This window comes from Clupea harengus, chromosome 4 (assembly GCF_900700415.2).
Source record: "Clupea harengus chromosome 4, Ch_v2.0.2, whole genome shotgun sequence".
Lineage (NCBI taxonomy): Eukaryota > Metazoa > Chordata > Actinopteri > Clupeiformes > Clupeidae > Clupea > Clupea harengus.
Window position 1 is genome coordinate 21007221 of NC_045155.1, and position 19326 is coordinate 21026546.

The following is a 19326-nucleotide window of genomic DNA, read 5'->3' on the forward strand; positions in this document are numbered from 1 at the left end:
GACACAGTTTTTCTGAAGCTCGCAAGTTCCTGTGTAATTCCCTGCCTGAGGATGCGTGTGTGTGTGTGTCAGTGTGGGAATAAAGGTGTTCTTAATTAACCACACAGCAAGATGATCTCATTTTTTTCGCTTCCACAAAGTGCATCAATTATCTAACTCAGAGCTGAGTGCATCAGGAGAATGAAATGTTTTCCCCCTCCCTTTTTGTCATTTGATGTTCAAAAGAGAGGTTAGTGAAGAACACTCGGCTCTCTGTTCCCTTGAGAACAATGATTTTATTCATCTGTACAGAAATCCTTTAATGTGCTTATTTTTCTACCCCCATCATTAAATTAAAATGCTGCAAAATATATAGATAAGACCACTCAGAAGTGTTGGAGCTGAAAAGACAATTTGCGTTTATGTGACAACCCAGGATAGGCTCGAAAAAGTCTGTCTGTGTGAGTGTGTGCGTGCGTGCATGTGTTTGGTTGTGTGTGTGTGTGTGTGTGTGTGTGTGTTTGTGTGCGTTTATGTGCACTACTCCTTATGCCCATGCACGGCCTGTGTGCTTTGTAAAAGTGTAAATGTGAATGGTTGAACAGCTTTTGTTCCTGGCCTGTTGCACGAATGCACGCAGACCTCCACTGGCCGGCCCCAGTCAGGAAACCTTTGCCCTGGATAGCGAGTTCCACCCTCCCCACCCCATAAAGAGCCTCCTGATGGAAGGGAAACCTCTCCTAATGAAGATGGAGGAGCCCAGAGAGAGGAGTGACAGGCTCAGTGTGTGTGCTGCGTAGCAGAGCCGTCCACCCCATTGGAACAGCAGCCGGGATCTTTGGCTCCTCGTTAGTGGCGTTACCTCTGGGCCTGGGTCTGACGGCCGTTTGTTCCATTGTCCACAGTCGGGTTTAATCTGTCACTGAAGATGGCGATGGAGGAACATAGATCCATATGAGACAAAGGGACCATGTCCCAAGGGCTGTGGGCCCAACCGTCAAGCCTACGCAAATCAAGACCGACACCCCCTATCCCGTTGCAAAGCTGTTACCTAGATCTCCTCTGTCTGTGTGTCTACAGCATACATGGAGAGTGACATGTGTAAAATGAGTGGAACCAAATAACCTTTTTAGCTGGAAACCAAAATTGCAGACATACCTTCAAAAATACTCACATTGTATATCCACTTGAAGGCACAGACAAAGATGAGCTTGGCTTCAGAAAAGTTTTCAAAGGATGTACTGCTGTATGGTTTAATAATCAAATGTTTTTGTTCTACTTGAACCCTGGTGTTCAAGGAATAACGTGATTACTTATGAAAAGTCAGCTACGCAATTTTCCCATTTTTATCTGCCTCGAAAATATGACTTCAGTTCACTATCAATGTGGGTGATTACCTCAGTGGATATTCAGAAAGCTAAACACAGGGTACAAATAAACCCCTTCAAACAACCCCTCTGCTGTGTTTTCCTAACAACCCTCCCCGCTACCAAAACACAGTTATAGAGGGCAGTGAAACATAATAACCTTGGAGGTTATTCCTCAAAATGTTGTCCCTCTCTCCCTTTTTAAACATTTATGACAACTCTTCCTCTGAAGAGAGAAAATAAATGCTTCCCTCACCAGCAATAGCATGAGAACACACTGATGGAGCCCTCTGTGAGTCTGGTGTCCATTGTTAGAGAGCCCATGTGAGGCCAGGTTATTGTGTTTCAATGACTTCCAGTTTGCTCAGAGATAACCCCATCGCCACACTGACCTTAACCCAAGACAGGTCCCATAAAAGTGGAGGAAATGCTGCTGAGGGCCTTGTGAGACACTATCGCTGCTTCCTCAGTGTGTTGTCCGGTGCCACACCAACCCAAACAGGGGAAAACAACGTGGACAGGATTCACACTGGGTCTGATTTAGATTTTTTGAGCTGGAGTAACCTCGTCTGAATTCGTTCATAGATTATTCTTGCAATAAAGGAGGTATTTAGATACTTATTGTTGTCTTCTAATTCCTTGTGTGTTTGTGTGTGTGTGTGTGTGTGTGTGTGTGTGTGTGTGTGTGTTTTATTGTGTGTAGGGGGTTGGGGATGATGACAAAATTGGTATAGATTTTGTGATCTTTAAGACAGGAGGAATGCTGGAACATCAGAGATGTTTGTTTCTCACACAGGCGCGATCCAGTATAGGACGTCTTTGATCGTGTCTGAGACGCCTTTTCAGATGTTCTCTCTCAGATGAAAGGACAGCGCGTAAGAAACCTGTTCTCTGTGTATTTGCGACAGGGACTACTCCCCCTCGTTATGGTTTGTTAATATGCATACAATGACACACCAAACACACACAGACCCAAAACACTCAATGACAGACTGCACAGAAACACAAACACATGTGTAAATATGTGCGTTTTTATCTCCCCTTTCTATCTTGGCTGGCCGTTACTATTTATAAACCTGCATTTCCCTTCCTGGTATTGAGGGGCCGTGTGGCGGACTGCTGAAGGCCAACACAAGATGCTGGTACTCAGTCACTTCTGACAGCCGCCGGGGGCTTCCTTTTCATTCACAACACTGTGCTTGTTTTCAAACACACACACACACACACACACACACACACACTTACTTGTATGCACGTACACAAACACGCACGCACACAAACACATACAGACACACACGTGGGGTCTGAGAACACCCCAACACATGCAGTGTATTCATAGTAACTGGTGTAAATAGTGCTTTGTTGTAGTTTTTGTTTACGTTTGTGTTATGTTCTGTGGAGATGCGAACACAGAAGTGGGTCAAACTAGTGTGGGAAGATGGTCCAAGACTTCTGTCCATACACGTCCTGCTTTGACAAACATTCTCATCTGACTTGCTATGTTAGTTTCGGTTCCTACTTACTGCAAAAAGATGAGAATACACATCTGTACTTAGAATATGAACTGGTGACTTCCTGGAGTTAACAAACAATAACCAAAATCATACAAACTGAAAAATGTATCTGGAAGGACCTGATCAACACACCACAATTGTTCCCACACTATGAGTTGACACTAGGCGTCTGCGAACTGGTCTGTTGACTATGGTGGAAACACGGGAAGAGTTAGGAGAAGTAAATGCAATTATGGCTGCTTTTAAAAAGTAGGAAGAAATAGTTGCAAATGTGAGCCGTGAAGTATTTTGCATGTGAGTGAGAGCTGTGTAGTGCACATGGACTCAACAGTGAGCTGGACCACAAACACACACCACAGTGTATTTTAAGAGTTTTCAAATAGGAGGGCACTGTGCAGTTGCTTAAACAGAGTGGAATGTTTCTAACAAGAGATCATAGAATCCATCTCAGACTCTTCCCTAGAACACCGGACACATGCTGAGGTTCCAAAACACATCCAGGAGAGTCTCTCATATTCATGCATTTTTGTTCACATATGCGAGTCATTGCATTATCTTATCATAAATATTGTCACTTTCCTCTTTCTCCCTGGTCCCCATTTCTCCTCATATCCCCTTAAATCAGTTTACCCCCCCCCCCCCCCCGGCCCCTATGGTCTCTCTATCCACAAACCCCTCTGGAGTCCAGCCAGCAATGCCTGAGTGGTTGGGGCAACAGATGCCAGGCAGCACAGACACATGCTGAATTAAACAGGGCACCACTGTCTCTTTCTTTCTCTTTCTCTCTCTCTCTCTCTCTCTCTCTCTCTCTCTCCCCTCCCTGCCTTCATGTCCGCACCCAGTCAGGGGTGCCAGGAAACGACGGAAAAAGAAGGAAATACAACCAAAAATGTATGTGTCTGCATGTCACTCGAATGTATCTATGTAAGTCACCATTGTGCTTGCTCTGGTGTGTGTGTGTGTGTGTGTGTGTGTGTGTGGGGGGGGGGGGGGGGTTGCTATATAAATGAAATTGAATTAAATTGAAGTAAGTCAGTCAGTAGCTGAGGGTGGGGTGGGGTGTTTGCTGAGGCAGTGGCCCAAGGCACACTGTTGACAGGGGGAGGGAGGCAGAGGTCAAGTTCTTGGTGCCGTGGGGTCAGGTGAGCAGGGAGAGGACAGATGGAGATTTAGCAGCTCACTGAGGCCTTACAGGACAGCCAGGGGGTTGTGATGAGGCCTTACAGGACAGCCAGGGGGTCGTGACGATGAGCACTGCACAGATAATGATTATGCTGATGCAGGTGTGACATCACTGTGATGTGTGTAAATAATCACTTTCCAGTGATGACAATGAGCATTAGTAGGGCATAATCTGAACACCTCAAAGAGCTTCTACCTTTGGCTTTTACTTTTTACTTTTACTTTTACTACTGCTATTACAAAGCCAGTCCAAATCTGTGTTTACTGAAAGTATCGTTAATCAAAATGATTAAAAACGAAACTACACCTATACAAATGGTCATTTTTCCACAGTTTTGGAATATATGAAGGAGTCGCCGCTAAAATGTCCAGATTTGAAGTTACAGTTTGCCCTCTATGTTGTATGTATATCTAAAGCAAAACTTTTGAACTGAAATATCCATTCACATTGAAATACTCCCCATTCATTGTGTGTTTATGTGTGTCCAAACTGTAAACAGCAGCATTAATGTAATGGACTGAAAGGTCAAAGTTGTGATCAGGACCAACAAGAAACACAAGAGAAGGCAAATGGCATGTACAGTGGAAGTGGGCCAGAGGTGAAACCTAACTGAGGAGCTCCACTTCCCCTCCGTGCTCCTCCATGCACACTCCCATTGTGCCTCCACCACCCCCCTTTACTGGACAGACAGCTGCTCCCCTCCAGCCCTCTGCCAAAGGCCCCAGGAGAGAGGGAGTGAAGGAGAGAGGGAGAGTTGCTCAGTGGGAGGTGTGCGGATGAGACACCCAGGGTCAGAGGTTAGGGTGGCATGCGCCGTTTCCCTTTGTGTTTCTGAGCAAGGCAAATTATGGACATACACACATACAGATATGTATGCACACACACATAAACACACACACATACAGATATGTATGCACACACATAAACACACACATACAGATATGTATGCACACACACATAAACACACACACATACAGATATGTATGCACACACACATAAACACACACATACAGATATGTATGCACACACACATAAACACACACACATACAGATATGTATGCACACACACACATAAACACACACACATACAGATATGTATGCACACACACATAAACACACACACACACAGATATGTATGCACACACATAAACATATACACATACAGATATGTATGCACACACATAAACATACACACATACAGATATGCATGCACACACATAAACATACACACATACAGATATGTATGCACACACACATAAACACACACATACAGATATGTATGCACACACACATAAACACACACATACAGATATGTATGCACAAACACATAAACACACACATACAGATATATATGCAAACACATAAACATATACACATACAGATATGTATGCACACACACATAAACATACACATATATAGATATGTATGCACAGACACATAAACACACGCCGATATACACACATAAAGTCATGCACACACATACATACAAATATACATCCAGGTATCCATGGGCAAATATATGCACATATACATGCACAAATACACACAGACACAAAATCATGCACTGACACACATTCACACTCATATAAATTAGACCCATACACACGTACAAGAATACACACGGATACAAGCATATACACACGCTTGCGACACTCAGACACACACAGACACACACATTGTGCTCACAATTTCAGAACCCTCCACATGCACATTACACGGTCAATCAGCTGAGACAGGGTTCAGCACCCTGGGGACCCCCACTCAGAACACAATGGGGTCCCAGGGAGAGGGGTGTCAACACCACACCCATCCCCCCTCCACCTGCCCTTCCCTAGCCAAACCCCCATATCCCCCAACATTACATAAATCTCTGTACGCAGTCACCCAGCTAAGACAGTTCTCCCATTAAAGTCAAGTGGCACGTGGCACACAGACCTGATTGTATATCACACACAGGCACACACAAACACACACACACACACATTCAACGATGTTCCTCTACATAGAGGCACTTAACATAATTATGAATTATGAATTGAAATAAATTATGAGTGTATCAATGAGTAATGTTTTTGTCCTGTAGCTGTGCAAATCCAGCTGAGCTTCATAAGTGAATAAGCATTAGCACAATGACACAGTGATCACTGAGGTGAAACTAAATTCACATGGTTGTGTGACCTACTGAAGAACTGTTTCCTGTTTTAACTGTGTCATACTGTATGTAGTACATTCTATATATTACATGCCAGCCTACCTGTTTCTAGTGATGAAACAGTTGTTTGTCACTGTGTACAATTAACAGATTGATGGGCCCAAATGTACAAGAGTATCTGCTCACCAGGGTATGAATCATCAGATCATTTGGGGGAGGAGACATGCTCCGGGGTTGGCGGAGAAGCGTCAGACTGCAGGTTAAAACAATGCTGAGGGCCATCATCACAGAAATAGAGCGAGAGAAAAGAAAAAGAGATGGGGAGTGGAATGAGGAGGAGAGCAAACAGAAAAGTGGGAAGCTGAGAGAGGAAGGAGAGAAAGAACAAACTGAAAAAGAAAAGTTGAGATAGAGCGAGAAAAAGAAAGAAGACGCATGCCTCTAGGCTGCCTCATTACAGCACTGTCTTGGCAATAATTGGTGCCATTTGGCGTGTTTCCATACGAATGCCATCGTTCGGCGTTCTTCATTAAGCTTACCCTGTCGACCAAGCTAAATCAATGTCATAAACATACTCACTGTGGTAGATATATCGATTGGGCATTTTACCATTTACTGTCGTTGTTATAGTTACTATTCAAACTTTCCAGATTAAACCTTTCAACTGGATCTGCTTCAAACATGTCTTGATACCAACATTGACACCAACACCAGACACATTAGGCAATCACTGAATGATGACTGAGCCAATCACAAGCGAGATAGTATGTTTGGCGTCATTCAGTGCGTTTAGTGGAGGGCCCGGCACGGTGTGGCCCTGCTCAGGAGAGGGTCTAAAATGATCGAGGCGCGGCACAGTTTGGTGCTGTTCAACTTGTGAAGGAAATGCAAATTGGCACGGCGCAGCCCGGCACGGCGTAGCCAAAAGTGCCAATGGGAAAACCCCATACGTCTCTGTTTTTCCTCCTTTTTTCTCTGTCTCTTTCTCTGTGTCTAAGTGAGAATGTGCCCTTGTCATGCCTCTGTGGCAACCCTCGAAGGAGACAGGGACAATAATCCCCAGAAAAGCCAAAAGCTGAAACCGTCCAGTCCAGATAAAAAAATAATGACTTGGACTGAAGACAAAGGTCACAGTCAGCTCACTGCTGCCAAGCAGAGACACACAAATCTGCCGTTTTCCAAGTATATCTGGAGAATTAGACAACTTATCAACTAGGCAAGTGAGAACAGTTAGATGTCTGTGAATGAGGCACATCACATCAGCCCAGGGGGAGGCCCAAAGGTGACGATATTAAAAGAGATATTAAATGGGGCGTTGATGTTGACGGAAGACACGAGTGTAGCGATTGTTCCCTTTGTCTAGCCCATCAGAGGTGTGCTATTGGCTGGATGCTGTGCGTGATTTCATCATGGTGCTGCGGCTGTGAAGCAATAACCTTGCAACATAGGCAAGCGCCCAGTGGCTCCTGGGGCCAGCAAGCTGATGTGTTGCCTTCACCATCTCCCTTCCCTGGGTCAGCTGTTAGGAGGCCTCCTCCACACAATCCCTCCAATGACTGTTTATTATGCCTACAGCTCCTTTGTGGCCTTGGCTGTGTGTATATGTGTGTGAGTATGCTTGTGTATCTATGGCTTCACATGCAGAGAAGAGTATGTGTGCTTGCTACTGTGGTACCCACCTGTGATCCAATATGTTTTGATAGCGTTGTGCACGTTTGGATAGCGTGGGTGTGCATACTGTTCGTGTATATGTTGTACAAATAGACGTATGCCTCAGCACCGTGGGACCTGCCAAGTAAGTGTCTCTTGTTAATCCATTAACACACTTCTGAAGAACTGCAGACACACATTCACACAAATGCATGCAAAGGTGTGTATGCACCAACACACACACACACACACACACACGGACTGCCAAAAAGCAGTGTCTCAGCAGTGCTCACTTCCACCTCTGCTTTCATTTAGTAACTTCTGATGAGAGGAAAAACAATTTCCTCTCACATTCCTCCCCCGCCCCGACAACGAATGGAGCATTTACTTTCCAGATATCCGTTCCACAGACTTCCAAACACCGTGATCATCAATCTGCACATGCAAAAACAGCTTATCTAAGAATAGAAGTTATAAAACTGGTTCATCAAAAGGCCAAGATCCCATTCTCTCTTGAGGAAATTTCTACCTAGAGCATTGAGCATTTCCCGATACTTGATATTTGACCACAGACCTCCCTAGCAACCGGCCTGTTTGGAAGACCAAAGCTGATTTTCCAAAAGTGGGAATGACAGACCACCAACAGCACCACCTAGGAATGAATACACAATACCGGCCTTGTTTGCACACACTTCCATGCCTATTTGAAGTCTGTCATGAATGAATTGAGTTTAATCCCCAATTCCCCATGTACAAATTCGAATTTAAGTTTCGATTCAAATAGAGGGGTAAAACAAACAACAGCCTTCCTGTTAGTGTTTTTAGGGAAAGTCCATTACAGGCAATTCAATCAAATCCCACTAAATTACCATCGGCCAGGTTGTGGGGCTGAGCACCATTAGAAAAGCACAAAGGATGACAGGGGGAACATTAGCGTGGTAGATTCATTGGGATAAAGTTAATTAGCACTCTGTGCCCAGCACCCTGGCACCCCTCTCCTCGTCTTTGTGTGGCAGGTGATTCATCACCAGCAGTGGGATGTGCACTGACATCTGAAGGAAGGCTTGGAATTCTCGGGAACGAGCACACACACGGTGCCCTGGCAACACACGGAAGCCAATGACAACAAGACTGAAACAAAGAAAAGCACCACAAGAAAACGGTCCTCTAGGAGACTGGATTTAGGATTAAGGGAGAAAAATTACTTCTTCAAATGTTTGTCTTTGAGTTCTTTGAGCTTGAGGAATTTGTTTCCAGAGCTAAGCTAACCAACGCTAACAAAAGGCATTGTGGCAGCGCTCTGTGCTTAACCTCATTTGCCTCATTAGGCAGCCTGCCTGCAGATTGCACAGTTGACATGGGGAGCTCCAAGCTAGGTAACATGCCACATATGATCACTCATGTTCCGAGGAGATATGTTTATTATCAGCATAAACACCACCTCTGCACCCACATACAACTCTCACCCCAGCGCCAATCCACTCCTTGTAATTTCCCCTGTGCAGGAACGCAGCGAGAACAAAGACTGAAGGCCGCCAAATCAGCACTCTAATTCAGGTCAGCGGCTCGCTGCACCCTAACAACCATCCCACAGTGTAGCCCTCATGATCTGAGGCATGCCGTGCCGACATCCCCCCAAACCGGCCCACAGCGAAGCCCTCATGATCTGAGGCATGCCGTGCCGACATCCCCCCAAACCGGCCCACAGCGAAGCCCTCATGATCTGAGGCATGTCATATCCACATCCCCCCAAACAGGCTCCATTGATGGCCGTGGATCACCACACAGCGGTGCCACTGGCATGAAATGAGCAACAGTGTTGGGGAACCAGTCGCCACTCCACACAGGGAAAAAGGCTAAAATGACCTAGTTACCCAGAAGGCCCTGGGGGCTTTCATGCACAGGACTATCTTATAGCCACAACATGCAGACACGCGCTCGATAACAACAGCGCGAGCAGGGCAGATCAAGGCCACATAACTGGCCAGGATACACTGAAGCCTGGAGGAAGCACTGACAGAGACAAGAGTATGGCATCATGAGGGGCTAGTGGTCTTGGACAAATCCACAGTCATGACGGCTATGATGGTCTACTCGTAATTGAGAGACTGACGACAGATCCCTTACCCTTAAATGTTAGGTTGACATGCAGAGGAGTTTTCCCTCACGTGACTCTGCCTTTCGGGAACTTATAGACAGTCGGGGAAACCCACACGTTCTTAAAAATAACACAAAACGTCTCAGTTGCACATGCGGCTGCCTAAAATACGCCATTCCATATATCATTACAAACCAGCGCCAAAACTGGTGAGGTCAGCATTCTTGGAAGTCAGTGTGGATGCTGGTCAGATTAGGAAAGGGGACTACAGCAGGGGAGCTGATGCCTCTGATTCAACAGTTTGGTAAATCCAAATCCATTAGGCCGCTGTCTTCGTTGTCAAAGTGACTGCCACGGCCATCATTTGTCATTGTCATCAGACAACAGGCGAACAGCGATGTGCAACAGCTCTAAACAGTGAGAGCTGATAGTCCCATCGTCCTACAGCTGCCATGGCGTTGGTGGACAGGGTGGGTGAGTTAACAAATGATTAAAAACTCATTGAATCTGGAGAACAAGTCAAAGGGGGAGTACCAGGCCTCAGGAGGAAGTGGGTGGTGTGTAGTCTGTCGATGGCCATTGGTTTCGGTTGGAAATGGGGGCGTCTGGCGCCTCTGTCAAGTTTTTTTGGATGCAAAGAATGGAAAGGGCCAGATTGACTTGAAGCTGATGGTCAAGGGGGCAGACGCCTCCCTCACTCTTCATCTCGGCCTCCTCATTGTGTGCAAATACACAGAGAAGGAGACAATTGAAAGGAGACAAAAATGACAAATGGCAAGTGTATTTTCTCCAGAGATGCAAAAATGCTAAGTATCAGAGTGGGTTCAGGGGGGAGTGGGAGAGGGGTAACAATGAGGGCAGTGAGGCAAAAAGGGTGGAGAGGGGTGGAGGCAGGGGGGAGTGATTTAAGGGGGTATCATCCTCATGCTTTGGGTTGAGTTTTTCTGTGAATGAACCAGGAGAGACACGTGCCGTCTTACGGTAGGGTGTTTGAGAGATGGATTTTAGGGGTGGGTATGTTCAAAGGCTCAGTGCTGTCTACGTCTGCCAATGTTCTTTGTTCACCCAGCTGCTGGTGTCACTGCTAACACGCCTAGGTCATTCCCTTAGGAAATGTGTCCAATACACACACACGCACACACACACACACACACACACACACACACACACACACACACACACACACACACACACACACACACACTCATCCATCCCAAATTAGACTGTCTTTATCTGAAAGCAACACACTCTGCCATTATCAAGCTCCCTCCACATATTTACATACAACCATGCTTTAAATAGGCTACACATATCAACAAAACATGGCTTACATAAAGGCAAAATAACCCTTTGGGACTAGAACAGGGATAAAGAAACCTTTTTTTGTTCCACAGCGACTTTTCTCATACCTATCTCCATTTTTCTGTCCTCCCTCCTTCTGTCAAGGTGCATTTTATAGATTGCTACCCAAAAGTGCAGTGGAGGGTCCAAGAGTGTGTGTGTGTGTGTGTGTGTGTGTGTGTGTGTGTGTTTGTGGGTGTGTGGGTGTTAACCTGCAATGTGGGCCGCTAGCTAGACCTATAAGCCCCCCATATGAACAAGCACAATTGTGTGTGTGTTGAATTGCGTTTGCATTGTGATTCGAATCTGACTGAACTAATACTGAAAATAAAGATGACTGGTTCTCTGAGCAGAATATTTGACCAGCGGAAGACTCGATTGTGTGGTAGAAATTAGTCACCAATTCATATAACATTGTGAAGAATCTATAAATAATCTATCACCCATCTCAGCTGCAGCCCTCACTCAGAGTTGTACCAACTTAGCTGTGGTTTACACCTTATACTAGTTACTTTCAAACGTCCTGAGCTGATAAAGGAGTCAGGGACATTGTGGGATGTTAGCAACAATACAAGGCTGTCTGTCCTGGTGACAGATCTACTGGCAGCCCCGTCTCTCTGCTCTACTACCCCTTCAGGAACTGGCATTCGATCAGACATGTCCCATCCAGGCCTTAAGGCCAGCCACTCCACACCATCCTGACCTATCCTTACTCCCCCAATTCCCCAGGCGGTCTTTTCCCAGCCTGCCAGATACACTCATCTTATAATCCACTGGCAGACTGCTTTTTTTGCCACCTCCACCAGGCTTCATAGACAAAGATATTTTGTTTTGTTCATTCGTTACATCAGAACGCCTCTCATCTGAAACAAAGAACTAGAACATTATGAACCTAGGATTCATCATGCTCTTAAATCCCCTGGGAAATTGGCAAAGAATCTCTTTTAACTGCCAGGATTTACTGTTTGGGCTCATCTGCCACCCTGTGACCACTGCTGAAACATTCAAAACGTTGCTCCTGTATGTTGTGCCTCCGCTAACAAACTAGCCTAGTGCTGCCACCTGCTGTGTGAATGTGAGAACGACATGAGTGTAGGTTGCATGGGATCGTGCACTATTGCATATCTGCTCTGATGCAAATCTGAGGCAATAAAAATTGTCTCAGTGCCAGGTTAGCAAATATTTAGCTTTGAACCTTTAACAGTTTTCTATGAATTCCTAGAAGTTTAAGGTGACACTCAGTAAAGATTCGGGGTGCTATAGAAAACAAGTCATCACATGTACATACAAACAGAGTGCAAAGATTTAGTTTCTAAAGTTATTTTTGTTAGAATTTAATTTTTTATTTTTTGAAAATAGCAATGATTCATATACACTATGCATCTTGTTTCTTTGTTACAGACTCAAATCAAATATGCCTGCATCCGATTGAGTGGCAATGTCCCTGGGAACTGCCATGTTTTTGTGCATCAAAGCAAGTTGCCGTCTAGTGCTGACTGTGGGCAGTGAGGCTGTGGGAGAGATTCTAAGGGCAGGAACCCACACTGACCAGACAGAAGCTGAGAAGCCCCAGAACCACACCTGATACAGGCCACATAAAGGCCAGGGTCAGCATTTAATGGACTATGATTATTGCTTCCAGTGGCCACAAGTGTTGGATCAGGCGTGGGCAACAGCTGCAGATGACAGCTTCTGCCAAGGGATTGGGAGGAGTGGTCGAGGGCGGCGAGTTCAGTCAAGCGACCAGGATTCACCGCCGGAGACCACCAGCCCTGTCCCTATACACACTTCAGACCCATTATACACATATAATATATATATAATAATATAATCCAGCCTTTTAGAAGGGACATCAGTTAGTCTTATAAACATTCAGGATACATACAGTATACATACTTTACATGAATACATGCCTGGCTTTAGCCATTTATTATGTCTCCTCGACTTGTTGATTTCACTGCGATAATACTGGGAATCTGAGTGTACAACATCCAGCACCTTAAGCAGACCACTCATTAAAGTACTACAGAAACATACAATAAGTATTAAACATTTGAAAAAGTGTTATTGTTGTTTTCCTGTTCCTTCTTAGTTTGGGTGGCAATTACAATGCACTGCATATGAAAAGGCAATACACTTTTAAAGACTGATAAGTCCCTCATGGAGTTCACCACTAGTTCAATTATGTTTTCATATAAACCCATTATGAGGGGGGTTTGGTAATGTCATGTTGGTACAATAAAAGCATGAATAAAAGAAGGGAGCATGGTTTATGGAGCATGCAGGACGTCTGAGGTGAGCTACCTGCAGGTTTTATCTGTGAATGATAACAGGAAGGTCACAGGAGATGTCAAAATGGGTTAGAGAGTATTCTGCTGGACGCAATTTGCTATACGCAAAGTGCTTTAACCTAAGGGGGTAGGGGGGTGGGCAGGTGAGGTCAGGTGAGGAACCCGAATAGCTTGACCATACCATAGCTTCATAGCTAGAAAATACTGGAGCTGCCATATTGCTATTTATAAAACCCATGATTTATGTCATGGAGAGAGAGACAGGCATAGAGACAGACAGACAGACAGAGATGGAAAAACACCAACTTTGACCCTGAGTGGTCAAACCAAGTTTTTTTCAGAGGAGAAATATAATAAATATAACCGTATATATAAATATAAACGTCATTACAATTACTGCCTTCAAAGCATTAAATGACACTATGCACATATTAATCGCTCAATATCATGCAATCATGCAAAAATAAGATTGCACTGTAAACATTAAACTGTAGTCAGAAGTCAATGCCATGTAAAATGTATGCAACAGGTGTTGTTAATGGGAGGATCATTCTTCCAGCATTTAAGGAGTTAAGCCTCATGAAGGCAGGGGGTGAGGGGGAGTGTTGAGTTTATCAGCCATGTCCTGAACTAACCCTTCTCACAACACCTCCCACTTCTCCCCTTCGCTGTGGGTTGACCGTTGGTTGCCCTGCCAGACACATACCAGTAGGTGGGTCTCAGCTCAGGGTGGTTTCATATGCACCGCAAAATTAGACTAAAACTGGACAGATGAGAGGTCGAAGCCCAGAGCCTTCAAGTCCTCCTTCTCTTCCTGTGTTTGAGCGTTTAGCTGTTTCCTCCGCGCCTTGCATGGTTCTTTGTCCCTCTGCGACTCTTTTTCTGGATTCTTCCGATGCTCTTGGCTGCACGTCCCTCGTCTCTCCCATGGGATTTAGCTCCACTTCCTCTGTCCAGGGAAAGTTGCTTCCCTGATCTCTCCCTGCTCCTAATTAAAACGAATGTTTCCTCTCCCCCAGTGGGTAATGTGTGTGGTGGTGGGGGGCTTGTTCCCTCCGTCTCTCCCTCTCGGTCCATCTCTCTTATTTCTCCCTGCTATTTGTCTCTCACTGGTCAGAGGCAGAAGAGGAGAAAGATATTAGAGAAATGTGAGAGCAAGGGTGAAAAGTAGAGCAGTTTCCACGTCTCTTTAGCCAAACCAGTCACATGCTTTTCCCGGATTGTTTACTTGCACTTGCACTCTCTCTCTCTCTCTCTCTCTCTCTCTCTCTCTCTTTCTCTCTCTCTCTCGCTCTCTGTTCCCTCCCTGCCCCCCCCCCCGCCCTCTCTCATCGCCCACCCTTCTCTTTCCAAGTTGGGGCAGACGTCAATTTTAATCCGCATATAGCAGGAGGATAGGGGGGTGCCCATTTTTTTCTCTTATTGTCTGTTTGGTGGTTCTGTTTCCTGTGCGGTCCCTTGTCTGAGGAGAACTGTGAGTATTTGAAGACTACAGCATATTCCATCCAAAGTACACTACTAAGGCTGGCTTCAATGGTGCAGGGAGTGAGAATCACAGACATGAAAAGCTTGATCCTTTATGGAAAGTTCTGGCATATGCTAAACTTGGGTTAAGGAAAGAAGGAATAGTTTGCTAGTGCGCTGCTGGTTGGGTCAGCAGAGAGAGTTGTCTGTGAGCAGTTCGTATGAATACAAAAGCAAAAAAACAGGAGGGAGAGCTGGAGACAGGAGAACAAATGCATGTTCCAATGAATATGGATTACATTGATTAAAAGTGTTCAAAATGATATTGAGATTGTAGTTTCTGCTACTTTTAGCCAGAGTCCAGCTATGCAAATACCAAAACAGAGACATATTGTTTGCCTTATTTGGACTATTGTTGTCTTTTTTACACTAGCATTTGTCAAGGGTTTGATACAGGAGAACAGAAGAAGTTTTGTTTTAAGGCATATGGTGGGAATAGGCACAGAGGCAGATTAATGAGGCTGATTTTACTGACCGCTGGTGAATGTGGAGGTCAGAAGGGACGTGTCTGCACGGGGGCATGGTCCTACGGTCTTGAGTGTGTGCCAGTTTCCACCATTTTCTCGAGCCTGTTAATGTGCCTGTCCCTTGCGTATGAAAACATGTATGACCCATGTGCCACTAAATTGAGCTTTTCTGAATTACAGTAAGATGAAGAATGGCACTGCTAGGAACATTGGAAAAATAGGGAAATTGGAGCACCTACAGTATATTTATGTCTTACTTTGTTTACCTTAGAGAGTTGAAAAGCTGTTGGGGAGGAGGGCTGAAGTGAGACTGTAATCAACAGCCAAAGATGATTAGTCAGGCTAGACTGAGACACATGGGATTTGGAGTAGATCCAAGGAGACACTACAGCAGGTAGTAAGGCGGTGTGCAGTCTTTAAATCAACACCTCTAATAGAACTTCAGACTGCAGTCACTGCTGGTCTCTGGGTATTGACCACCAAAGCAGTGTTTTGACATGGCTCCAGCATGTAAGGACCACTGACAGATCTATTTCTATCAGAATCCTATCCAATCCCTGAAACTCAGCTTGAACTTGAACTCTGACACAATTTCCAGTTTACGGAAACTTCAGCAGACCTGTCTGGCAAGGAGTCAAGTTTTGTTAGAGAACTTGGATATCCACACAAGCTTACTGTAACCTTTGATCGATGATCAGCTCATTATCTGATCAAGGTGCAGACCTTTTAGACTTGCTCTATTAAGACACAACAACTGCATCCAGATGTACATTTTTCCCAGGGTGATTTACATATTACAATTACACAAGCTAACACGGACACAACAAGGTCAAGCTGATTACTCATGGGTCTGTACGTCCTCCCTGTGTGGATGTAGGCTACATCCAGATACAGCTTCAATATCACACCTATAAAAGAGATTGTGTATATATACAAAAAAATCTTAACTCAAAAAGAAAAGGTTCGCTTTTCCTTTAAATTCTGCAGTAGGGTAATGATAAAGCAACATTGACTGCAGAGTCCTTAAGAAGCAGTAATAGTGATGAAAATCATTTTCTCACCCTTACTCAGATGCTGCACATGACTGTTGGACGTGTGGGAAGCCTGCTGACCAGGCGTGGGGTCATGGCACTGACCAGTGGCAATGTCAGGATGGCAAGCCATGGTCACGGTAACAACATAACTACTTTCTTCTACTTTTGTAGATAATTAACTGTTACATTCACTCACTTAGATACACATAGACTGAATACTAATAGAATAATTAATTAATTAAAGAAATAACTAAGCACAGGGTTGTTTTGAAAAAGAGGAGAATTAGACAAATGGCAGTAAGAAATTACCCTCAGTAGTGAATGGAATGTTATTTTGTTGGGTTCTCATAAAGGTACTAAATGCAAGTCTAACAGATGCAAGTCTAACAGAAAGAATTTCCAACTTTGAAACATTGTCTGTTATTCCTCTCCAATGTTTAGTTTAGTTTTATTTAACGAGTGGAATGGGTGCATGCACTTTAATATTCCAGATGGTATTCTATTTCTTCAGCAGCAGATGGCACTGTTGGACACAGGAACCCTCCTGAAATGAACATCTCATTGACTAAACAAAATAGCTTCTACTAAAAGAGGAAGAGTAATGTTCTAAAACATACCTCGACTTAATTTAAGTTTAATATTGTTTCTCTCAAAACTTAGATTCAAAGTTATTGTCTTTTCATGTCTTTGATATGGCCTTATAATTCACACAAATGACACCAGTAGGCTTGTGACCTAACCACCACTGTCCTTATCTTTTCTCCCATGTTTCTCCCTACATCCGCTCTCAGGGGTGTCTGAGCAGGCAGACTTGTCTCTCCCCATGTACTGGGACCGCCTGGACACCCCGCTGCCCGATAAAGCCTACAAGGACGACCTCACCGCTGCAGACAAGAGTCTCAAGCAGAAAGAGAAGGGGCCCTGGACACAGCTGACAAATGAGGAAAAGATTGCCCGTCAGTCTCCTTTATATCTGATTATATAGGCCTCCCCCATGGCCCCTTATTGACACTTACATGACCTTTAGGCAGCTTTTAGCTGAAGCTTTGATCCAAAATGACCAGTGTTAAGCAGATGTACATTTTTCACCAAAAACAATAAGCCCCCTGGGTATCAAATCCATGGTGTTGGTAACATTGTGCAATTTTTCCTGCTACAGGAACTTACAGTTGTCTTTGTCCACTGTCATCAGCAGCTCACTCAAGTGGCCACCAGACCATGATTTTTCTTAAGCATCTCTGATACAATAATGTTTTTTGATTGCTAAACAAACAAATTCAGGAGTGTAGCTGTGTATTCCTGTGTTGGCATCTGTGTCTCTGGCTTGCTCTCCAGTGTACAGGATCGCGTTCAAGGACACATACCCAGAGATGAAGGTGCCCAGCCATGAATGGAAGACGGTGGTAGGAGGTATCCTCATCTTCATCGGCATCACCGGTCTGATTGTTATCTGGCAGAGCCACTTTGGTGAGTTGGAGCTGAGTCATAGAACTGTCAGCACAGACTGAAGATGCTGGCCAGTGGATTCAAACCATGTCATTTTGGAGTCCTCAAATAGCTCTTTCAGTGAACCTGCTGCACCTCTCTGGACTGCCACTGTGACTGTCAAGACATGTGATTGTTATTCTCCATCTTAAAAAGTAATCTTGTAATATAATGTAGATTGATCAAAATAACCACCCAAAATGGTGGCGAATTAATCAGATTGGGGTTTCTTGGTAAAAAATTATGAAATACAGATAAATCCACTTTCAACATGGACCTACCTCTGTAGAACAAACTAGAATATTACTAGAACAAACGCGTTTTGGGTCAAAATAAATCTAAGCATTTACAAGCATTATGTCCATTTGAATTCAACTGTATTGTCCTTCCAATAATGCAGTGATCATTATGTTAACATAATAAATCCCAATAATTTCCCTCTACTCTTCCAGTCTACCCACCAACCCCTCACACCTTTGCCCCAGAGTGGCAGGCCAAGCAGACCCAGAGGATGTTGGACATGAGAGTCAACCCCATAGAGGGCTTCGCCACCAACTGGGACTATGAGAAGAAGCAGTGGAAGTAGACCTGAGCTCCAAATCTGTGTGTCCTTAGGCAGGGTGGGACATGACACATTGCAGCCTTTCTGTAAATACCTGCCAATCTCTCCTGCCAGAGAGTCCTAACTGATTTCATTGGTTCCCGTCCATTCAACACATAGAAAACACCACGCACTCTATCATTCAATGTCATTAATGAACAAAGAAAACAAAGGTTATAACTTCAGGTTTCTGTCATTGGCATTTTACCTGTGTCCAGTGTGTTTGGAATTCAGTTGACATTTTCAAATGTGAGAACATTTCAACATGATTTCCACTGATTTATCCAGTCACAATGTGCATCATAGGGATGTACATCCACATTCTTGAGTGGGTGTTAAAACTATACATTCAGTATTGTGTTCTCAACATTTGAAACCAATACTGCATGCTTTCTGTTCTGTCTGTAAACTTTTAGGGTACACATGTTTATACTGCCTTGAAGTGCAGAAAAAGATGAGTGAAATATGGTTTGTTCACACTCAAACACACCACATTGAACATACTGTACAAATGTCTTCACAAGGTGGCTAAAAATTAAACCTTACAGTTCAAAACATATGTGTGCTTAGAATGACCTCTATGAAATGTTTTCACGTGTTTCATGAAAAAAAAAAACACTGCAGTCATTAAACTATTAAT

The 19326-nt window shown here is 44.3% G+C and overlaps 1 protein-coding gene across 1 annotated transcript; it reads left to right on the forward strand.

The window, feature by feature from the left end:
- The first annotated feature begins 14906 nt into the window (after positions 1-14906).
- LOC105894313 lies at positions 14907-19243 on the forward strand. Its single transcript, XM_012820802.3, has 5 exons — positions 14907-15049; positions 16638-16737; positions 17392-17556; positions 17936-18067; positions 18538-19243. The coding sequence occupies exons 2-5, from the start codon at positions 16638-16640 to the stop codon at positions 18669-18671; spliced, it is 531 nt and encodes a 176-aa protein (XP_012676256.1). The 5' UTR covers positions 14907-15049; the 3' UTR covers positions 18672-19243.
- Positions 19244-19326: the final 83 nt, after the last annotated feature.

Coding starts and splice junctions, on each gene's coding strand:
- LOC105894313 (XM_012820802.3), top strand. CDS start 16,638: ATGCTGCACATGACTGTTGGACGTGTGGGAAGCCTGCTGACCAGGCGT. Junction 16,738..17,391: donor GATGGCAAGCCATGGTCACG/GTAACAACATAA, acceptor ATCCGCTCTCAG/GGGTGTCTGAGCAGGCAGAC. Junction 17,557..17,935: donor AAATGAGGAAAAGATTGCCC/GTCAGTCTCCTT, acceptor CTTGCTCTCCAG/TGTACAGGATCGCGTTCAAG.